The following is a 20,592-nucleotide window of genomic DNA, read 5'->3' as shown; positions in this document are numbered from 1 at the left end:
ATATATATATATATATATATAATTCACCTGAAATGTTCTAACAGACTACACGGTCCAGAAGAGGGCGCTCTTGGAGTAGCATAACTGCTTTTTGGTTAAGCAGTCTTCTTCTGCTTTCTTTCTTAATATATCATGTTCTTGAAGGAAATTGAGCCAGTCGTCATCCCCTCAAGTACCAGGATGTGTGGCAGAAATTAAACTTTTTCATTTTTTTTTTTTTTTTAGAAAACATCTGAAATTACATTCCTCCTTTTTATATTCTGTCTGTGCTGGTTTTAAATTTGGGCTTTGAAACTCTAAGAAGCCCCATTGGTAAGATTATATCCTTAAAGTACCTGGTGCATCAGTGTGGTTAGTGTGTGTGTCTGTCTGTGTGTGTGTGTGTGTAATGACAAGTGATGTCAGTAATTCTCACAGCATACAGAACATGTTACATGCCCTGGGACGCATCAAAGTTCATGTGGTCTTTACTTGATGGGAAATAGAAATACTCTGTGAAGAGAATTCCTGACTTCCTTTGACCAAAACACATCAGACAAAGTCTTTATACTCGTTAGGAGAATTCCACCCGTCTGTAAGAATCTGTTTGGGTGCAGAAATTTGTTTTATTGTCAGGCATGTGCATGGTTTGCATTGCTCTCTGACAAAGAGCCGTCTCTGAAGGGCGCTGCAAAATACCTCAAAAACACACACACACACACACACACACACTGAGAAACTGCAGCGCAACATAACTACTGCGTATTTAAGATGTTTCCTCTGTCGTGCTGCACTTACCCTCTGGCAGTCAGAGGGAGATTTTTTTTGTTGCATGCAATTGCTGCCCATCATTCCTACATTTTACAGCTGGAAAACACACAGACACACACAGCTATAGGAGAGACATGTCAGGAAAACTAAACACCCCGGCCAGAGAACAGATTTGAAACTACCCCTCAGGTCAGATGAAGACGTAACCTGCGATCGAGCAGCGGCTGTGGAAAGCAATTTAATTGTTCTTCGAAAGTATTAGGAACTGTCGGTGCAGTTTAAAGGGATGAGAGGTGTAGAGCGTGGTGCTAATACTCACTCAATTCTCTCAGCTGATGAAAAGTCAGTCAGCAGTTTTTCTTCCCCCCCCCCCCCTCCCCCACGGACCTTATTGCTTTGTGTACACAGCTCAGGAAATATCTGTGGCACACTGCCAAACGCTGGGTGGAAAAAAGGGAAAAAGAAAAAAAAATGTAGGTGAACTTTTAGAAAGGAACATTTTGGCTTGTTTTTTATCCCTGGTGCACACAGTGTGTGTGTGTGTGTGTGTGTCAGGTGGAGATATGGACTCCTTAAAAGCTGCATGAGTTTTTGTAACCACCGGATAAACTGTCAATGCTGTGTCTGTGTGTGTCACTGTGTGTGTGTGTCACTGTGTGTGCATTTGGTGGTTGGTTTGGCCTTGTGCAACACCATGAGGGAAAGAATGCCAGTGAACCGTCCTGGTAATTGGTGCTTACCTTGCAGGCTTTTGTGCACACACACACACACACACACACACACACTATGTACACACAAACTGGATTAGCTGATGTTAACTGCAGGAAGAAAATGGTATAATTGAATACTGGTCCAATCCAGTTTGTGTGTCTATGTATGTGTGTGTGTATGTGTGTATGCACACACATACACACACATACATGCTAAGTCATATGTCTGGCAGGGTAATGAGCGACTGCAGCCTCCGCCCCTGTCAGAGGCTGCGAAGCATCAGTGCACTCAATGGTTCGCTCTCTTGTGTGTGTGTGTGTGTGTGTGTGTGTGTGTGTGCCAGCTTGCCTGCCATATTCAGGCAGATGTGGCTGTCACCTATCAGCTCCATCACACGCAGACACCCAGTTTGAATTTTGCCCCCACCCTTCCTCCCTCGTGCCTCCACCAAGACTATCAAAAGGATCACCCACATCTGCTGAAGAGACAGAAAAAAGAAAAACAAATGAGTAAAAAAAGAAAAGTTTTTCACACTTCTTAATACTATATAAAAATATTGAGTCATGAAAACACACATTGAGTGAATTAGAAAGACGTTGTAGTTTAAGTCCACTCCCTCTAAATATTTCTCAAGTGCAGTATTGTCTTTCATAAACACCCTCTCATCGGTTCCATCCACTAAACAGTTCTTGTCCTTTTATGAATCAGACATAGTTAATTTCTCACACCCAAAATGTTAATGACATGAGAACCAGAGCTGATTTTAGGTCTTATTTTATTATCAAGACTTACCTGAGCAGTGACTGCCCAGAAACAGGAAGAGGAATATATTTCTGGAACATTTTCAAATGCTCACTATATAGTAATACTCACTGCAGGATCATCAAACACATACTAAAAAGATCATTTACTACCTCAGAAGCACTGTTGAGAGAGACAATGGCAGCTCCCTGCAGTGGTTCACCACGCTAAATATCACACCTGTCTCCTCGTCTCCTTTCCTTTAACTCTCTCTTTAGAAAGATGTTTAAAAAAGGCCGTTTGTTTGACAGTGGCTGCTGAAGGCTGAGGTGACATTCCTCGACGTGTGAGGCAGATCAGATCATCTGTCTAATGACATACAGTATTACTGCACTTTACGTACAGTTGTACTGTTTGTATTTTCTTCAGCTCTGATGGATAAATGTCTCTGCAATCTAATCATGTTTTTGTGTGACTTTCTCCGTGTCCTTTTGTTGTTGTTAATTCTATTACAGTTGGGGTTTTTTTTAAAACAATAATCACATAATCCTTCTGGTCTGCTTCTACCACAGTCCCTGGGACTTTTTATTTTCCCTTATCTGTGTGTAAATAAGTTGCCAATTTACACTGTGAATGCCTATTTTTAGCAGAGGAAATGTGGCCAGTATTAGGAACAGCGTGGCTAATGGTTTCACTGAGTCTACAAATTTGTGCAGTACGGAAAAAGTGGATACTGCGACAGCCTGAAACATGCATTCCCTGGCCAAGTGTTTGTGCACAAGCAAAGAACCATGAAATCTGCAGCCCTGAAAAGAGAGAAAACATTTATGAGCAGCAGTCGCTCCAGACTCCTTTTATTCACCTACTGTCAGAGGACAAAATATTTATAGGAAGTAAACTTTTTATGTTCACGTAGGCTGAGACAGTGTCAGTTTCATTTACATCAGCCACAGTCACATCTTGTCATTACTGTGTCTTTAAATTGTTTTGGTGTCATTTTTCCCATGTGGAGTCATGGAGGGCGTCCAGGGGGTGTAAAACCCTGTGCCAAATCACATCTGTGGAATATCCACCATGACAACCCCTTAAGAAGGAAGAGGCTGGAAGTAATTCTTTATTTCTGTGTAGGGATTTTTTTCTGAATGCCTCCGGCCAGAGCTGATGTCATTTGGTGATGTCTGCCAGCTACTAAGCCAAACTGACTCAAATGATCTAAGGTGACAGGATGATCAGATGCTGCTCCCACACTGGCTTCACGTCAGCCTCTCACATTACATTTGACAAGAGACGCATGAAAACGCCTCAGCAGGAACGGGACATTAACCAACAGAGTTGCTCAAACTTTTGTTTCACAAAGCAGTTGCTTTTTAAATCTTTACAGCTGCGACCAAATCATGTGACGACGGCTGTGTTTAGTTTCCATGACTTATTAATCTGTCTTTGTTGTAACTTATGTCTTAATGTCATTTCCTCTGCATTGTTTGACATCAAACAAGAGCCGTGGCCCGAGGCAACGAGGGGGCAGAGAAGTATGGTGGTTATCTGTGCCGGACACTCTCCAAGGACTCTTTAAAGGATCCATGATGCCACAGAATATTTGTCTCTCCCTCTCTTGCACTATATATGGGCCTTATATTATAATTCATGGACAAAAAGAGCCACATATTCCGCAGTCACGAGATTGCAGCTCACGGGGAAGCTGACAGGGACGGCAGTGTCCTGGAGAAGGATGTGTTATGCGTATGTGTGTGACTTCTGGTGACCTCTCTGACAATAACGTCCTCTGTCTCTGTCTCGCTGGGAGAGATTAGCAACACATGAACTCGCAGTCCCATGATGCTTTTTTCATTTGCTTCCTACCCATTCATCACCATAACACTTGGCTATCATGGCACTGTGAGGAGACGGTGTCCCTCCTGAATTGTTATGCTAATGCTCTGCCTTGTGTCTAGCTGCAAGCTAATGTTGTGTTATGCTAATGTTGTGTCATGCTAATGTCACGATAAAGGCAGACACTGAGGGGACGGATGCTACCTGAACAATAAACACAGATGAACTCCGTTGTACTTAAACGCTTATTAGTCTTAAGAAAAACTACTGTCAATGAAATTTAGATTGTTTGTGATAGAATAATTTGTGCATGTTTGTTGTGGTCAAATTCTGACTTGGTGGTCAGCCTGAAAGTGACAGTCAAGGTCAAAAGTTATACATCAGAAATATGAATGTATTTTAAACGCAGCCTGATGTTATTGCTTCGTGACACATTATTCACCTGCCTTCCTTCTTATCTGTTCTGACAGGATGACAGTGATGGGATCCCATGGTCTGAGGAACGGATGATGAGAAAGGTGCTGTACCTCTCTCTGAAGGAGTTTAGGAGTGCACAGAAACGGCAGCTGGATGGCGATGGAACCACAAACTCCAACGGTGAGTTCAACCAAATGCATCACATTTTCTCCAGGCGTGTCACAGTATCAGAAAACCTATTTTGGAACGGTCATATACAGTACTGGAGTACTGAGGGACACACTAGTCCTAGGATTCTCTTGTGCTGTGAAGTAGGTTAATGGTTCAATTCCACCTACCCCAAATCCAGAACCCTGGGGAGGGTTGTGTCAGAAAGTGTGTACAGCTGTACCAACTCACTGTGTGAAGTACAGCTGTGGTGAATACTGATGAAAAGGAACAAATAAAAACTGTAGTTCTTCTGTCTGCATCACAAATACTAGCTGTAGGATTTCCAATCACATTTGTATCTGGAAATAATCTCAGTTGTAAGAGTTAAAAAAAGGCAGCACATGCTAAAAAACCCCACCATTCAGAACCTGCATTTAAATATAAAGGGTACAACATAAATGACATCGTTGTACTGTGTACTGTAAACAGCCTTGCAACAATGAAAGGCCCTCTCTAAATACAGTAACCCAACAGTTTGGAAACATCCCTGTTGAAGAAGCAAATAATGGGCCCAGCAGTGTAATGTGGACGTAATGTCAGAGTTTGATGAGGTTTAGGTCTGGCCTCAGCTTTTCGGTTGCTCTTATTTCAAGTGACAGTTTTATTAGTTGGTTTGTGAGAGAACACAGAGCTGCTTTTGTCTGGCAGCAAAACCTGATCTCACTTGAAATAGAAAGAATCCAAGAAGAACAAACAAACAAGGGACTCTGGTTTGTCTTTTGTTGTGGGTCAGTGGGCATCAAGCTTCAAGTCTGTGGGCGTTTTCCTCTACTGTGTCACGTCCCCAGAGAAACACTCAAACTCAGACTATTCCTACTTTTCTAAAAGCTGCACTTAGACATAATCTGATGTTGTTACACAGTAGAACACACATATATACAGTATATATTTAACACCACCTTTACATGACAGACAAGTGAAGACACCATATGTTTGTGTTTTAGACACATGGTGTGTATGCATTTATTTTAATGAAACCCATACCTAGTTACCAAACCAACCAAGTTAACTTGCTACCACACACTAACATGTCTATTAGTAATGGTCAGTGCTAGCTGTTAAAGTTCAGACCTTCCTTTGTCAATTCATTTATTTCCCTTATGTGAGTTTAACCTGGAGAAGTTAAAACTGAATCCACCAGCCCAGTAGAGCTGACATTGTAGCTTTAACTAATTGTCTATGTACATTTACCGACTCACTCCAGAGTCAAGGTATGGACTACTCCACACTCTGACGTGGTTTATTATTGCTGGTGCTCCAGGTTGAGGGCGTCTACAGAAACTGTTGAGGGATTTTGAGGTTGTGCTTTGTAAACCTACAACAACACAGGAAGAGTGAGAGCACAGTGGGGATAAACCACTTGATTTTGAACTCAGCTGCCGTCACGTCTTTAGTTTGACAATAGAGCTTATTTCCCACTGCACACGGCTAGCCAAGAGCAGAGATTTGCACTTCACACGTGCCTCAGAAGCTATTCTCAGCTGACATTAACAAAAACCAGACAGTGCAAGAAAGGAAACGGGAGGAAAAAGAGTCTCTGAAAGTTCACGCCCAGCCAAGGAAGGCAGCTCGTCACCCAACCAGGCAGAGACACAGACACAGACACAGAGAGACAGAGAGAGAGACGGGAAGACAGACACAATCTCAAAATTTCTATTGAATTTTTACATACCGTCTTCCAATCCCCTTTTTTCGTGACTGTGTGCCTCGGCTGAAACTCACCTTCCTCCCCTGTAGCTTGTGTATGTGTGTGTTTCTCTCCTCAGGGCCTTTTAAGCCACTGCGGGTAGCTGACCTTATCGCCTGAATAAAAATGACTCATTAGAAAGCATTGGCGGTCTGTCGCTCCGGGTGTACGACAGCAGCCCATGCTGACACAAAAGCGAGCTGAGTTGAATAGATGGGTCCCGCTGTTTTAGAGCACCACGGGTTAGCAAGGCTTTGGATGCTGCAGCAGCAGCAGCGCAGTTTCCCTCCCTTCACAAACGAAGTGGTGAAACTGTCAGCCATTTTGGAGGATCACGCTCAGCATGTGCTACATCCTGAATGGGGAACCCTGCTGGTTTAGAGGACTATGGGTTACCGATTTTAGGCTTGTGTTGGGGCCAGACATGCGCCGCAGGTTTGGGCTTTACATGGGAATTATTGTGAAAGTGCCGTCCATTTTGGAGAATCAGACTCCCAGCATGGAGTTAGAAATGAATAAAAACCTTTTTTGGTATTCAGTTATTATATTTAATCAGCCTTTTGGATTTTGTGAATGAGACATTTTCAACAATACCAAGACATTGTCAGTGTTTAACTTCAATGTTTGTTGGGCTTAGGAGTCAGAAAGAAGTTCTACATCTTATCTGTGGTTCTACAGAACTTTTAACCTGATGTATGTAGATTCTAGTGACAGTTCATGCACTTGCCGCCGCCCCCACTAGTGGACAAAGAAGGTATTTAATGCTGAATTTCTCCCATTTCTAGAGCTGTTTCATTCAACCTGAGGCATCCCTGCACATTGTTTTACCATTTAAATATATTAGTCATCCTGACGTTATAACAACTGTTAAAAGTGACTAATTAACACTGATGTTTTCGTCTGCACTAAGACTGTGGTTGTCTTTTTATTTCCTAAGCTGTTCAAGGTTTTAAAAAACCAAGGACCAAGAGAGAGAGGGCTAAAGAACACTTATATTATCAGAGGAGTTGTCACTTACTCCTCTGACATCTGACTCTTTATTTAAGAGGCCTCCATTTTGGAGTAAGGCACTCTCACTGACTGATGGACATTTGAGCGCTATATTCCTCGGCGGAATCGTATCCGTCTGTCTTTGCTGTCATTTGTCTCTCTATCTTCTCCCTTCACAAACCACCATCCATCTCCAGCCTCTCCTCCAAGCGGCTGGCACAGCAGCAGCTATCTGTTTTGGAGGAGGTGTGGCTGTTTGTCAGTCAGCTGTGAGTCCGTGCCCGTTGTCTCCCATCCTCTCCCTGCTTTCTTTCTGCCCAGAACCAGCAATCATGCCGTCTCCCCAGACACTTCAGCCCTTGCCGTTGGCGGCCGTCCATCTCTGTGTCCATCATATTTCCTCCCTCTTGTGCTCATTCGCTGCATTATTTAACAAATGACATTATGCCCTTGTGTGCGCCAGCATCCGCTCCCTCACCCCCAGTCTCTCCACACCATGTTCACTGTCTTCCTTTTCCTCCCCTTCCCTTATCCATATCTCCATCCATCTGTCCTTCCGGTTTTCCCCCTAACACTGGGTCTCGTTACACATCAATAGGACTCTGGTTACTGCCTTTTCCGCAAGCTCCTGTCTCCTCTCTCCCTCCTGGTGCACGATGCCTTCAAATCTGTATTCTGTCTCCCCCACTCTTCTTCCATTTCCCTCCATCAGTCTCTGTCTGCCCCCTTTCTCGTCATCTCCCTCTTTACTCTTTGTCCTTCCTGTCCTCTGCTCCGTCTGTCTTAACTATCTACAGTATCTGTCACCCAAACCCTCCCTCCTCCTGCTCTCCTTCCCACCCATCCTCTCCGGCTCTCGGAATCGTTAAAGCAGCATCTTCTTCCTGAAGCTCCTTACTTCGCCATCTCCCTTCACTTTACTCATCATCCCTCTCCTCTCCCCTCCTCTCTCTGCCTCCCTCTCCATTTTCCTGAGTGCTATTGATGGAAGATTTGGCTGCAGGCCAAAAAATGGAAGGGGCAGAGGAGAGGGTTTGCCAATTTCTCTCCGACTCTCCCCTCTCTTTTTCTTTCAGTCGGTGTGACCTGCTGTTCCCACCCATTTTTATGCATGCCATCCCCTTTCCTTCAGCACTCGTTCATCTCTCACTTGCTGTCACTCCCTATTCCTCCGTACCGTTTGTTTCGTGCATGGCCAGAGTGTCAGCCGTGGCAATCATGGCAGCTACAACCTGACGCGGGGGTTCTATTCTCTCCCTGGAGATTACATCACCTGGCACAGGAAGTACCATCAGAGAGAAAGGGAGAGCGGTTGGAAAAGAGAATCACATTCTAAAGAGGTCAAATTTAGACATTAAATTAAGTCAGTCTCAGAGATTATGTCACTTTTGCTCCCATACGCTCTTCGTCAGAGCATCTCCAGCAGCACTAAGTACTATTTTGAGTCTGTTGTGAAACCAGTTTTTAATTCACTTCAAGTGCAATTACACACTGTAGGTGTTTTCAACTTGGCTACAATTCAAACACAAGCCTGACATTTGATATCATTTTTTAGTGTCCAACAGGTCGACCAAAGGTTTTTGTGTGCTTACCCAAATAACTAAATATTCTTCCTGTATTTTATTCCTCCTTTTTGATTAATTGTATTAAAGGGAAAGAAGAGTCAAAGGTTTTGTCATCCTTGTGCTGGTGCAAAACTCAGATTAATGGGGAAGGTTGTTTTAGGAAGAACATCTAACCTTAAAAGCTGTGCCAAATTCTTTACTGTACCTGCTCTGCCAACTCTGTAAGGAGCAGGCGAGGAGGAGGAGGAGGAGGAGGAAAAGAAGTACTAATGTAGTATTCATTTAAAGGGCTAATATCGGTCTGTATCCTAAAATAAACGTACCTTTTAGTTCCCCAGTCGTAACTGTATACAGATAATGGGTATTACTTCCCAAATGAAATAAAATAGGTTGGGAGTTTTAGTGCTGTTGTCTACAAGTGAATCATGGGAATTAAAGTGTTGTATAGTGTTGTAGTATCAAGAGAACTGTTCGATAACAGAAATGAGCCTAAAACCATCTTTACTGTCACATCCCTGCTCATGTAACAAAGAGACGCTGTGATGTTTACAGTACTTACATCACTCTGGGTCCATAATGTGTAGCGCTGCACTAATTTCACATTAGACTGGTGTCTTTTGGCGCAGTCAGGACTCTTAAAGAGCTCACTCTGTCAAAGTGATTGTCTCTTCCTTGGCATGAACGCTCCGCTTCAGTTCCAGACATTACTGCAGCACACACTAATAAGCTTTTTTCAGCCTCTGTGATATGCCATGTTACAGTTGGTACTTTGGCACTCTTTCTCTCCCTCACCCTCTCTCTCTCTCACCCTCTGGAGACTCTCGAGGTGAACATTCCGAGGCGATGGGCTTAGTTAAGCACGCGTAAATCTGATTAGAAACCTCCCCCAGCACAGCAGCTATTGGGATGGCACACGAGCATGTCCCTCCGCTTCCTCGTCGACTCCCCGAGGTTAAACCTCCGCCGCGCTCCCACAGTCGCAGGCCTCCACCTGCAATGGGACGGTGCAGTGAACGCATCCATCCGTTGGCTCCCAGCTCGTCTGCCACTCTTGCACATCTCTAGGCCTCTGCCTTCCAAAGATTCCCTGCTCTGCCTCTCAGAAGAGCACTCATGTGCAACCAGCATATGTCAGACAACTCTTTGGAGGGATCGGGGGAGGGGACCAGACAAAGAGAGAGGGGTGTTATTAAATGGGGCCCGGCATGTTTGTTTTCGTTCTGCTGGGACATCGCTCGTCAGTCATTTTCCAAGCACGGTTATAGATAATAAGCTGCTTTGATTTTTGGTCCAGTGTGAGTGGCACTGGCAGCAGTCATGTCTGAGACTTCAGTTTTACCTTGGTCTCTCAACTATATTATCATCATTATTATATGTAGTCTTTATACAATTTGTTTGTTTAATACAGTTTTAACAAATCACAATAATTATTGGTAATTATTAGTCAGTTAAATGTCTCTATTTGGAAACTCAAACCGAATGTTAAACATACCTTAGTCAAGGAGGATCATATTAGAAAATGTGCCTGTAAATGTAAACAGGTGCTGTTTTTTCAGACCAGACCATGTGAAGATGTCCCTGCTTCAAAGGTCAAAGCTTTAAGTCAAAGTGGATTTAAGGCGTACAGAGGTTTTGTTGGCTGTTTTTGAAGACACCCACATCGTGAGGCTGTGATTCACCCATGGCCTTTAGACTTAAAGACTCCTTAATGACAACATGAAGAATTGTTGAGAGTGCAGTGGCTTTAGTCATCATGGCGGTGCTTGTTAACTCTCTGACCGCAGCCATTTGTGTGCGATGACTGTACCTCCTCCTTCAGGTACTGACCTGCCATGCGTGAGAGAAATCCCAGCGTCCTGTGGCGTTGCAACAATGTGAATGTTTGAGTTGGTGTGTGTGTATGTATGGGTGTGTGTGTGTGTTCATTCGACACAAAGCACTTTTATAAATCAGTTAAATCACATGTTTGAAAACGTCTCTTACCTGCTGCACAATTGCTCATCTTCATGCCGTCTCCTACACTGTCATTTAATCCCACACACCTCCCCCCTTTGACTCCCCCGTCCCGTCTTTCTCAGATGACACAATGCCTGGGCTTGTTCAGCGGCAGCATCCCTGTGAACAGGATATCATTCAACTTGTCAGTTATCCTAACCCTGTGCTCCATCGTCATTATTACCTTAATTTATTTTCCCTCTGACACCCACTATTTGGAGTTTGTGGTGCAGTTTGAGTGACACATCACTGGGAGGCTTCAGGAGAATGGAATCTAACTGGGTGTGCTGGGGAGGCAGTGAATCCCTCATCCTCTGAGAATGAGACTGTGGAGGGAAGATATTGGTGGTTGAGAACAAATGATAAAATATTAATGAGAAATATCTGACAACTGGCTAGTTCTCAAGACTCTCCTAAATTGTCAAATGTGATTTATTCAATTGGTAAAAATAGAGGAAGTGACAGACTTTCCTGTCCATTGTTTGTTTGTCAGCTTTGATCATGTCATTCCTATTGTTGAAGCAGAAAAAACCTCTATGAGAACACTGCAACAACTGGCCAAGAAAATATCCAACCTTGTGATGCTCATTTAATTAAGATGTCTCCCTTAATGCTCATTGACTTCCCTGCCTCTATAATCCTGGTTCTTGGAGCCTGGTGTTGCTTTTGATTTAAAAACCTGTCCCAGCATTCAGTTTGTTGTTCAGTTGTTTGGTTAATATTTAATTAAGCCTCTGTGAATTCCCTCCTCAGATACTCCTGTACCTATACTCTTTGTTATTCCAGCTACGTTCTGAACCAATTGAAGCCTCAGTAGAAGGCGGCCTGATGAAAAGCACTGCCAAATATGTGGGAGTTTGAAACAAATGGTCCTTGAATGATGTGTTAGCGCAGGTCTGACTCTTTGGTTGCCTTGTGTTTTCAGGCTCTTTAGCCAATGGGCAGCTGAACGGCTCTGGATCAAAGGGCAGCCACAAAGAAGATGGCTTACGCTCTCAGGGCCTGGACGGGAGCAGTGAGTACTACGAGGACGGCCCTGCAAAGAAGAGGTGAGTCTTTGTGTGTGTGTGTGTGTGTGTTTTGTGAGTCATCAGGTCACTATGAAGCTTTACACAGGCCTGACTCCTGTCTTATTGTTAATGTGTGTGACCGAGCAAAACGTGGCTGTTGCTGCTGTTGCTGCTGTTGCTGCTGTTGCTGCTGTTGCTGCTGTTGCTGCTGTTACTGCGAGTGTGATTCAGGACTTTTATTGATGCACTGATTACACCAGTGTGGTGTGTGTGTGTGTGTGTGAGACAAGCATTTTACAAACTGAGGGCTAATGAACTGCTACACTGTAAAAATATCTCTGGTCAGGTTTATATGTAGGTGATGATTTTTGGCTTTTTCTGGTTTGCTTTTACTGCCTGATATTACATATGTCTGTGGTTTATATATATATATATAAAGAGAGAGAGAGAGAGAGAGAGTACTGGATCAACAGGACCATAGTCCAGGTCCAGACTAGGTCCTGTACAGACCTATAAGTAGAGAATTTATAAGCTGCTGCTTCTGTCCATCTGGGTCACCCTTTTTCCTGTTGAGGTCCTGTTCTCAGCCAATCAAAAAAGAGCTCCGTTCCTCCGTGCCGTCCAGTGCTGTTTCAGTTCTTTATAATAAGACTTTTTATTCATTTGTTTCTGAATGAATCATTTACCAAATTAAATTGTTACACAAGACAATGAGATGCTAATTTGTTCCAGGCATATTTTCTAAACAAATATATTTGTATCATGAGGGAATTATCATCAAGGCTTTTATATAAACTGCAGTTGGACTTTTTTTCCAAACCAAGGCGGTTGCTTTTGGAGAAAATTGAATAAATGTTTTCTAAATCTGATTTGTGTAACATTCATCATCAAACCGGTTTTAAAATCATGAGCTGGAAAATATGATTTGGCCAAAGCTCCAGTGTAAGTAGATTGAAGTGTGTGCTGTTTGTCTCAAAGCACAAACACACATTTATGCCTCTGCTTTTTTAATTCTCCAAAACAGAGCCTTCCACCGATGGCAGGTGTGTTGGTGTGTTTTCATGTTTGTGAGCATAAGTACACGTCGCTGTGTCTGCGTTCTGTTTTGTTCTGCTGTAGCGCACACACACAGAAACACACACACACATTGACAGGCCATCAAAGCGTCAGTGTAAAGCTCGGGGTGGAGTCTGGGAGGCTGGACGGCAGCAGATGTCCCTCTGTAATGAGTGGCCCATTCACTGCTTGTCAAACACCTGCCTACGTCTTCAGAGCTGTCATCTGATACTGTAACCAACAAATCTGAACCTGGTCATTAGGAGACACGTCTCACCTGGCCTCAAAATTAGACGACAAGAAATGAAAACCTTCAATGCAGCACAAGCTTTTTATAAGTTGTATAGTCTGAAAAGTAAAAAAAAAGACACAGCAGGGCTGAGTGAGAAGAGGCTTTCTATCTAGTCCTAATGAAACACAGCTCAGGCCAGTACTTGGCACTGCCTGGTCTTGGTACACTTTGTGTTTGCTCTCTCTCTCTCTCTGTGTGTGTATGTGTGTGTGTGGACCATGACTCCACTGCCCCTGGCATCAGTACCTTGCACTGTTCTTGAACAACCTGAACTTAAATTATACCAGAAGCTGTTACACCTGGCACTGGCCTAAACAGAAGGGAGGAGCAGTAGTGGAGCTGGTTCCAATTTTGATTCTAGAAAAAAGTTTCACACAGAGGAGGGAGGATGAAAGGGTGTCGGCTGTAGACAGACAGAGGAAGACCAGCAGGACAGGTGCAAGTGATTTTTGGCAGGAAGCGACCCTCTTTAGAAGTCTTTGTGAGATCAACTCTGTGTTTGCCTTCCCATGCTCCTGAGATTGGTGAGAGAGAGAGAGAGAGAGACTGGCAGCACATGCACTCCCAGCTTACTGTAGTCCTTGTGCACTGGCAGCACCATATTCTACAAAGCCCGCTTCCCCTGCCAGACATAGGTCACATTCACAACCCCAGTCACATCTTCACCACCACGGTTTACTGACCTAGTTATATCCATGTACATCACTTCTCCCCCACGCATTAGACGCTTCACTCCTGAATAATACAGACACTGTTCCTACAACAGCCTTTAGACTGTACTTGTTTTCTCCCTACACACATATTCAGTTAGCCAGCTGCTAGCAATAGACAATGTTAAGCAACTCATTCAGCTATCTACTCTTTTTGACTTCATTTTGATATATTTTACAAACTTGATTGAAAGGTTTAAATCAAGCCAGCCGCTAGCTAGTTCCGCTGAAATTTGTGAACTTGCAAAACACAAATAATTTCATTATTATTATTAATTATTTGTTGATGATGTATTTCTTAATTTTTTACATCCAACCAGAGTTACTTTAAGTCATTTCTTTTTGATAAAGTGAAGTACATTGGCAAACTTGCAAAACACAAATAATTTCATTATTATTATTAATTATTTGTTGATGATGTATTTCTTAATTTTTTACATCCAACCAGAGTTACTTTAAGTCATTTCTTTTTGATAAAGTGAAGTACATTGGCCTGACACCTTTATATACATTTCATACCCTTTGCTGTTAAATGTATAAAAAAATCAAGTTCTCATTGATGTGACTAAAAGAGAATTAGAAGAGTGAGATCAATGTGCCTCTCACTTCAGCTCAACAACCTTGGCAACTTCACTCACTTGTTCTCCCTGTGTGTGTACATTGAAATAAAGTGAATACCAACTTCTGAAGCACTGAAAAGTGTGTGTAGAGTGTGTTGTAGATCAGAAGTTGAGTGCCCCCACCTCGGCAGACTTCTTAACTTGACGTCTGTGTTCTCTTTCTTTGCCCGTCCCTCTTTTTTTCCCCCACTCTCTTCACTGAAAACCCCACTTTTGGCTCTCTTTAGAATGTGTTGGCTCTGTTGTCTCAGCCAAGACACACATTCAAACAGTCAGCTGCTGCCGCTTGTTTTGTTATGACTTAATGAATTCCGAGTGTGCCTGTGTGTACGCACGCACACACACACACACACACACACCCTTGTCTTCTCTAGCGTAACCAATGACTCTTGTCAGTAATGCATAATCACCATTTCCATTTATGAGGGATTATATGCATGTGTGCGCAGCTCTGAATGCACACACCGCCGCCGTGTTTTAATAGCGGGCCATAATGTGTTTATTGATTTGCTTTAAATGCTTTTCCAGAGGAACCTACACACACTACAACACCTACAGCCCAGATGTGAATTAATACACACTGCTGTGTTCACACAGCAATCCGTCGCTCTGACATCCAGCCTTGTAAAAGGTTGGATTGATTTTTACAAAGAGTTCTCAGTGAGTAATTTTTGGGTTTTACAGTCAAGTGGAGGCTTTGTGTTGGACACAATTACCATGTCTGGTTGTCGGAAAAGGAGTTGGAGTTTGGTCTCTCATTATCTTTATTTTCTGCCTTCCTCTTTAACTGTCAATCTTTCTGTTACCACATTCCTTTCCATTCTGCCTTTCACAGCCTTAGTCTGTGAAAAAAACTCTCCTTTCTCTTCCTATCATTGCTGCCTCACTTTGGCTCCATAAAAGCTCTCTGTTCAGCTTGGAATGGAAGGATGGAGTATTAGCCACCGACCACGGGGCGTTGTGTCCTTCACTACTGCAGTTCAGTCGTAGAATCACTGTCAACTGCAGTTACAGGGAATGTTATTGTAGTGAGCTTTGGCAGAACAGTTTTTTTTAAGGTTTAAGTCATGAGAAATGTTAAGGCTGTATTTTAAATAGTAAAACACACACATTGAAAGGTAAATTAAGTTGTTGTCCAATATGAAAGGAACAAACAAATCAGAAATGAGGCAGACCTTTGCAGATGCATTATAACTGGGGATAAATTAAATTAATAAACTGTTGAAACCAATTGTGTGCTGCACTGACAAATTCTATGTTATTTTCCAAAAGAAAGTAAAATTGCCTCGGAAAAACAATTTGAAATTCACATGAGAGTAAACATCTTAAAGCCGTTGTTGTGTTTATGTACACATTAAAGATTCAGGCCACTGTTATCTCTAATCATTGTCTTTTCTCTAGTCTCTGCTAGTTGTTGTCCACACACACACACACACACACTCTAAGAGTGTCTCCATCTGAGCTCAGGCCTAATGGGAATGATGGCTAAGCACAAATATGCTGATGTTTATTGATCTTAGCTGGTTGTGGTCAGCCACTCCTGTGGTTGATTTAAGGTGGACTGGGGGGTCAGAGGTCAAAGGGTTTGCTTATAACACAGACGGTGGAGGGTTTGGTTGACTAATAGCCTCAGGCAGTAGAACTTGACTTCTAGCAGAGCCCTGAGTAGTAGTTCATTGTGCTCATACTTAGCTTAGGAACTGCACCGCTTTTTGTAAATAAGTATTTTAAGGTGCCAATGGTGTCTTCCTTGTGACCTAATGTGATATTTATATATTCACAGTATTGTGGCTCAGCTTAATCTTTTGTGTAGATGTCTTTTCTCTCCACATCTGCCTATCAGTCCATCTACACTTCCCTTTTGTTTAATGAAAAAAAGAGAGGCCAGTACAAAGCCAAGGTTATATTTAAATATCCACTCAGGCTGTGTTGGATCTCTTATCTAAAATGAATTTCAGCCCTTATTGTGAATTCTCCAAGCTGTCATGGCTGAACTTGGACAAACACCATCACACCCCCTGAATACCACAGAGTCACATTTATCTTGATGTCAGCACAAAGCAGTTCAGTGCTAAAAAAACCACACATGCTGACAAAATATACTGAAGGACTGCATATACATCACTATGATGAGTGTAAAAGACTGTCACTGTGACCTTTGCAGTGGGATTTTCTCAGTCTGTATCTAACTGTACATCTCCTAATAGCTGTTATAGCTGCCATAGTTTGTCAAACTCATTAATTTCTTTGGACTAACTCCCAGTTATTGCTACACTGAGTATATTTCTGTTTAGGTTTGAGCACCACACTGCACTTCAGCAAATTTGACGTCTGGCCATTTTTTTCAATGCTTTACTAAGTTTTTCAGTTCAGTTTTAATCAATTTTGGCTAATTTACCTTTTACCTTAACTTTTTTTTTGTTTTAAATTAGCAGTATTTTGGCTGTCGTTGAGCTTTTTTGGACAGTTGCCCTTTTTAAAGAAATTCATTTTACTAAATTGTTCCTGTTACTACACATAACAGACAGGAAATATTAAATTTATGTTTGGTTTTCAGTTTATGGCCACATTTATTTATTTATTTTTACCATTACTACTTAGTACTAAACCTGACTGAGGTACAAGTGCAAGTTTAAATCTGGTTTGACTTGCCTTCTGTTTGGGTTCATATTTGAGTGCGTGTTTTATCATAGTGTGTTTAGGTGCCAATTCCAGAAAGGTCACAGTGTCGGGGGGAGGGTCACTTCAGTTCAGGGACATGCGTCTCCTTTATACGCACCACGACAGAAAAGCAATAAACAAAAGGAGTAAAGTTAACAATCACTTCTGAATGTTTGCACTGAACACTCATTCTCAGACTAGTGTTAGGAAACAGGCTGTGCAGCCTCACACTGGCATTTATCACCGTGCACTTTTAACCCCGGCAGTTGCTTTGTAAAATATTTAGTTCAACTCATTTTTTTTTGGTTTAACGTGAAGATTTAAAGCTCCTTAAAATTAAATTCCTCATTCCGCTGACTCACAAGTGGTTGGAAATGTCTCTGCTAAAGGAAAAAAAAAACATTTTCCTGCCAATAGTTACCTTGGCATTTGGTCTCTTTCATACACATTGTGTCAATTACTGTGCAGTTGCTGCTCTTCAGCACAACTGAGAAATCTTAGCAGCCTATAAGACACCGTGTAAAAATAGAATTTCTTGCAGTTATCGTGCTGATGGATTTAATCACAAGAGGCCGTCAGACGAACCAGCAAACACAGGAAGGACAGATCAGTGTTTGGAGGCATTGGTTAAACAAACACACAGAGCTGTGAACAACAATCTCACATCCATTCAGACACATTTTATTTTCTTCTTAAGTATCTACTCATCGTGCACATCATGTACGTGCACGCTCCCATTCAGTGCCAGATGCAGTGAGGTAGCCCTTTATGAGGACCATGTGGGCCATCTGGAGCCAATTAATACAGTCCCCAAGGTACAGACTCTGGATCAGTGCTCCTCTACTAACACAATAACCTTTACCAGGGCAGGGAACAGCAAGTCTGACTTGAGCACTGCCTCATGCCAACATCACTCAAAGGCTGGACACAGAGCGGAGCTGCTCAAGGCCCAGCCTGATTCACACGTGCTGGACGATCTGCAGACGTTCAACAGATTCAAATATTTGACGAGGCTGAAGGGTTCGTCAGAGTGTTTTTAATTAAATGCAATTAAAGGCTGGATTACTGAGATGTATTAAAATCCCATTGATTTACACAGTCAGATAGAATTTGTTAATCACTGTTGATTCAGTCTTCCATGTTGTACTTTAGTAGGAGACGGTTCAGGCCTATGGACCTGGTGCTGTTCACGTTTTGACGTCATCAGCTCTCTGACCAAACATATCCACCAGTGGCTGTACTCTGGTCCAGGGGAGCAATTGAATGTCTCTGCTAAAGGTATATCTATATCTATAGCTATATCTATATCTATATCTATGTCTATATATATGTAGGTGTGGCTATTGTGATCATACATTTGGCTAAGCTAAATATATTGTGTATTGTCAGTAGTGTTGTTTACCAGCCTCATTTTTGTCTCACTCTCTGATCCCAGGGCGGTCTACAAGACATAACCTGATACAACTATGCTTTTATTAGACTATTGTGTTTCCAGCTCGTTGTACATTTTGACAAACTCCTGTTCCTTTCACAATTTTACATTTTTAATAAAGTAGGCCATTAATCAGGAGTTGACACGTTTGTCCAAATCAGCTGAGGACCTGACGGCTCATGTTCTACTCTCCGGCCTGAGTGGACATATCACATGCCGGTGATTCAGCAAATGTCATGAAACCCGACCACACGGGCACACATCACAGTGAATGCTTCAGTGTGATGGACCTGGGAACCATTGACATAAAGTGTCCAGTATATAGTAATGTAAGCAATCCTAGAACCACAGCAGCACATCGTTCAAGGCCTCCTGATATTAAGTGTCTCACACATCAGCTGTGTTGAGGTTGTAATGGGAGATCAGTGTAATGTTTCCATTGGTACAACAAACAAAAACAAACTTCCTCCTTAAAAGGTTATTTGCTTAAATGTCAATGAAATCCTTTCCCTTTTTGCGAGCATTTGAAGTTCAGCTCTTGGGTTAAATTGAGTTCTCGTAGTGGATGTTGCTCTGAGAGTCGAGCTGGAGGGATTAGAAGTTAACACTTGACCGATTTGAAACATCTGTTGGAAACACTCCAGTTTAAGTGTCAACAGCGCTCGTGTCTCGTTGCTGTCCCTTCAGCTTCAATAAATTATATATCGCTCATCTGTGCACGTATTGGACTCCCTTCATCAATGTTTAATGTTGCTGCATAAAGCACTGAGAGATGCTGATTTGCTGCATCAGCAGCCATTCAATAAAGCAAACACACGTGGGAGACTTTTGAACTGTCAGCTCTGCCTAATTGCATCTTTTTTTTTTATACCAAAACTTTAGAGGCATTTAACGTTAGGAACTCATGAACAAGCTTCCATGATTTGCTGCTTTGTTGAAGGTTTTTATTTTTATTTTTTTTGATGTGATGCTTTTCTCATCCACTCAGGGTTATTGAGTTATTGACTGAACCATTGAGTTCTTATTGGATTCTTTTCTTAAACAGGAGTCCGTGATGTGGACCAGACCCTGATCCACAGTCCTCTGACTGGTACAGTAACACTGATGTCTTGTCCGGTTACATTTTGTTCCTCTTGCTGATTTACTGCAGTTGGCAACCACAATGTGACGTCACTTCCTGGAGCCATGTAGTCTTGGTTTTCTGTCCTGGTGTTTTATGGTAGTTGGCATTCGTAGTTAGGGTCCGAGAGCCAGAGAACGAGACGCAAACTGACTGACTACAACACACTGACTCCCCACAGACAATGAGGAACATTGTCAGACACATCAAAGACGTTCATACAAGACCTTCATTGAAGTCTTATGTGTTCTTACATGACAAAGACCTGACAGGGACACGACAGACACAACTGCAGCATTTGACAAGTCGGTGCCAGGTCCTCTGTTGTAAACTTAAGACTTGTTCAAGTCTAATCACTACAGGCATATCTAAAACAGCCACAGCTCCACTGATTCACCTAATGTCTAAAAAAATGTTTCTGGGTTAAAAAAATGTGATTTTTTTTTTTTTTTTGGTCTATCTTGTCTGAGTCCCTTAGAATTCCCCAAATGTTTTAATCTTAACATTGGAGGGAGTTAAATCACAGAATGCCCTCCATCCACTTCCTCCACTCTTCTCCTTTTCATCTTCCTCTCCCAGGACTGCTGGCTGATGGGATGTTAGATTTTCTCACTGACTGAGATCGTCGATGCTCCGGCAGCTACACTGGCATGCGTAATATTAGACAGTGGAGCGCAGCTCTTTGTAGGCAGGATGGCTGTGTGTGTGTGGAGGGGGGGGGGGGGCAGTAAAAGGATAGCAGGAAGAAGGGGTGGATGAAAGGTGGATTAGAAAAGGATGAATGGGGACATCCTG

At 42.5% G+C, this 20,592-nt stretch overlaps 1 protein-coding gene across 5 annotated transcripts in view; it reads left to right on the top strand.

The window, feature by feature from the left end:
* The window catches only part of jarid2b (jumonji and AT-rich interaction domain containing 2b), a 229,749-nt gene that overhangs the window by 160,509 nt on the left and 48,648 nt on the right, over window positions 1-20,592 (top strand). For all 5 annotated transcript variants that reach the window (XM_017041062.2, XM_025065065.1, XM_017041065.2 and 2 more), the window contains 2 exons: window positions 4,503-4,629; window positions 11,822-11,945. In XM_017041062.2, coding sequence (XP_016896551.1) covers window positions 4,539-4,629; window positions 11,822-11,945 — 215 coding nt within the window. In that variant the 5' untranslated portion in view covers window positions 4,503-4,538. The remainder of the gene's footprint in view (window positions 1-4,502; window positions 4,630-11,821; window positions 11,946-20,592) is intronic.

Source organism: Cynoglossus semilaevis, chromosome 18, assembly GCF_000523025.1.
Source record: "Cynoglossus semilaevis isolate Cse_v1.0 chromosome 18, Cse_v1.0, whole genome shotgun sequence".
NCBI lineage: Eukaryota > Metazoa > Chordata > Actinopteri > Pleuronectiformes > Cynoglossidae > Cynoglossus > Cynoglossus semilaevis.
The sequence above is the reverse complement of the archived record's forward strand: the minus strand, read 5'-3'. Positions and strand labels throughout refer to the sequence as shown.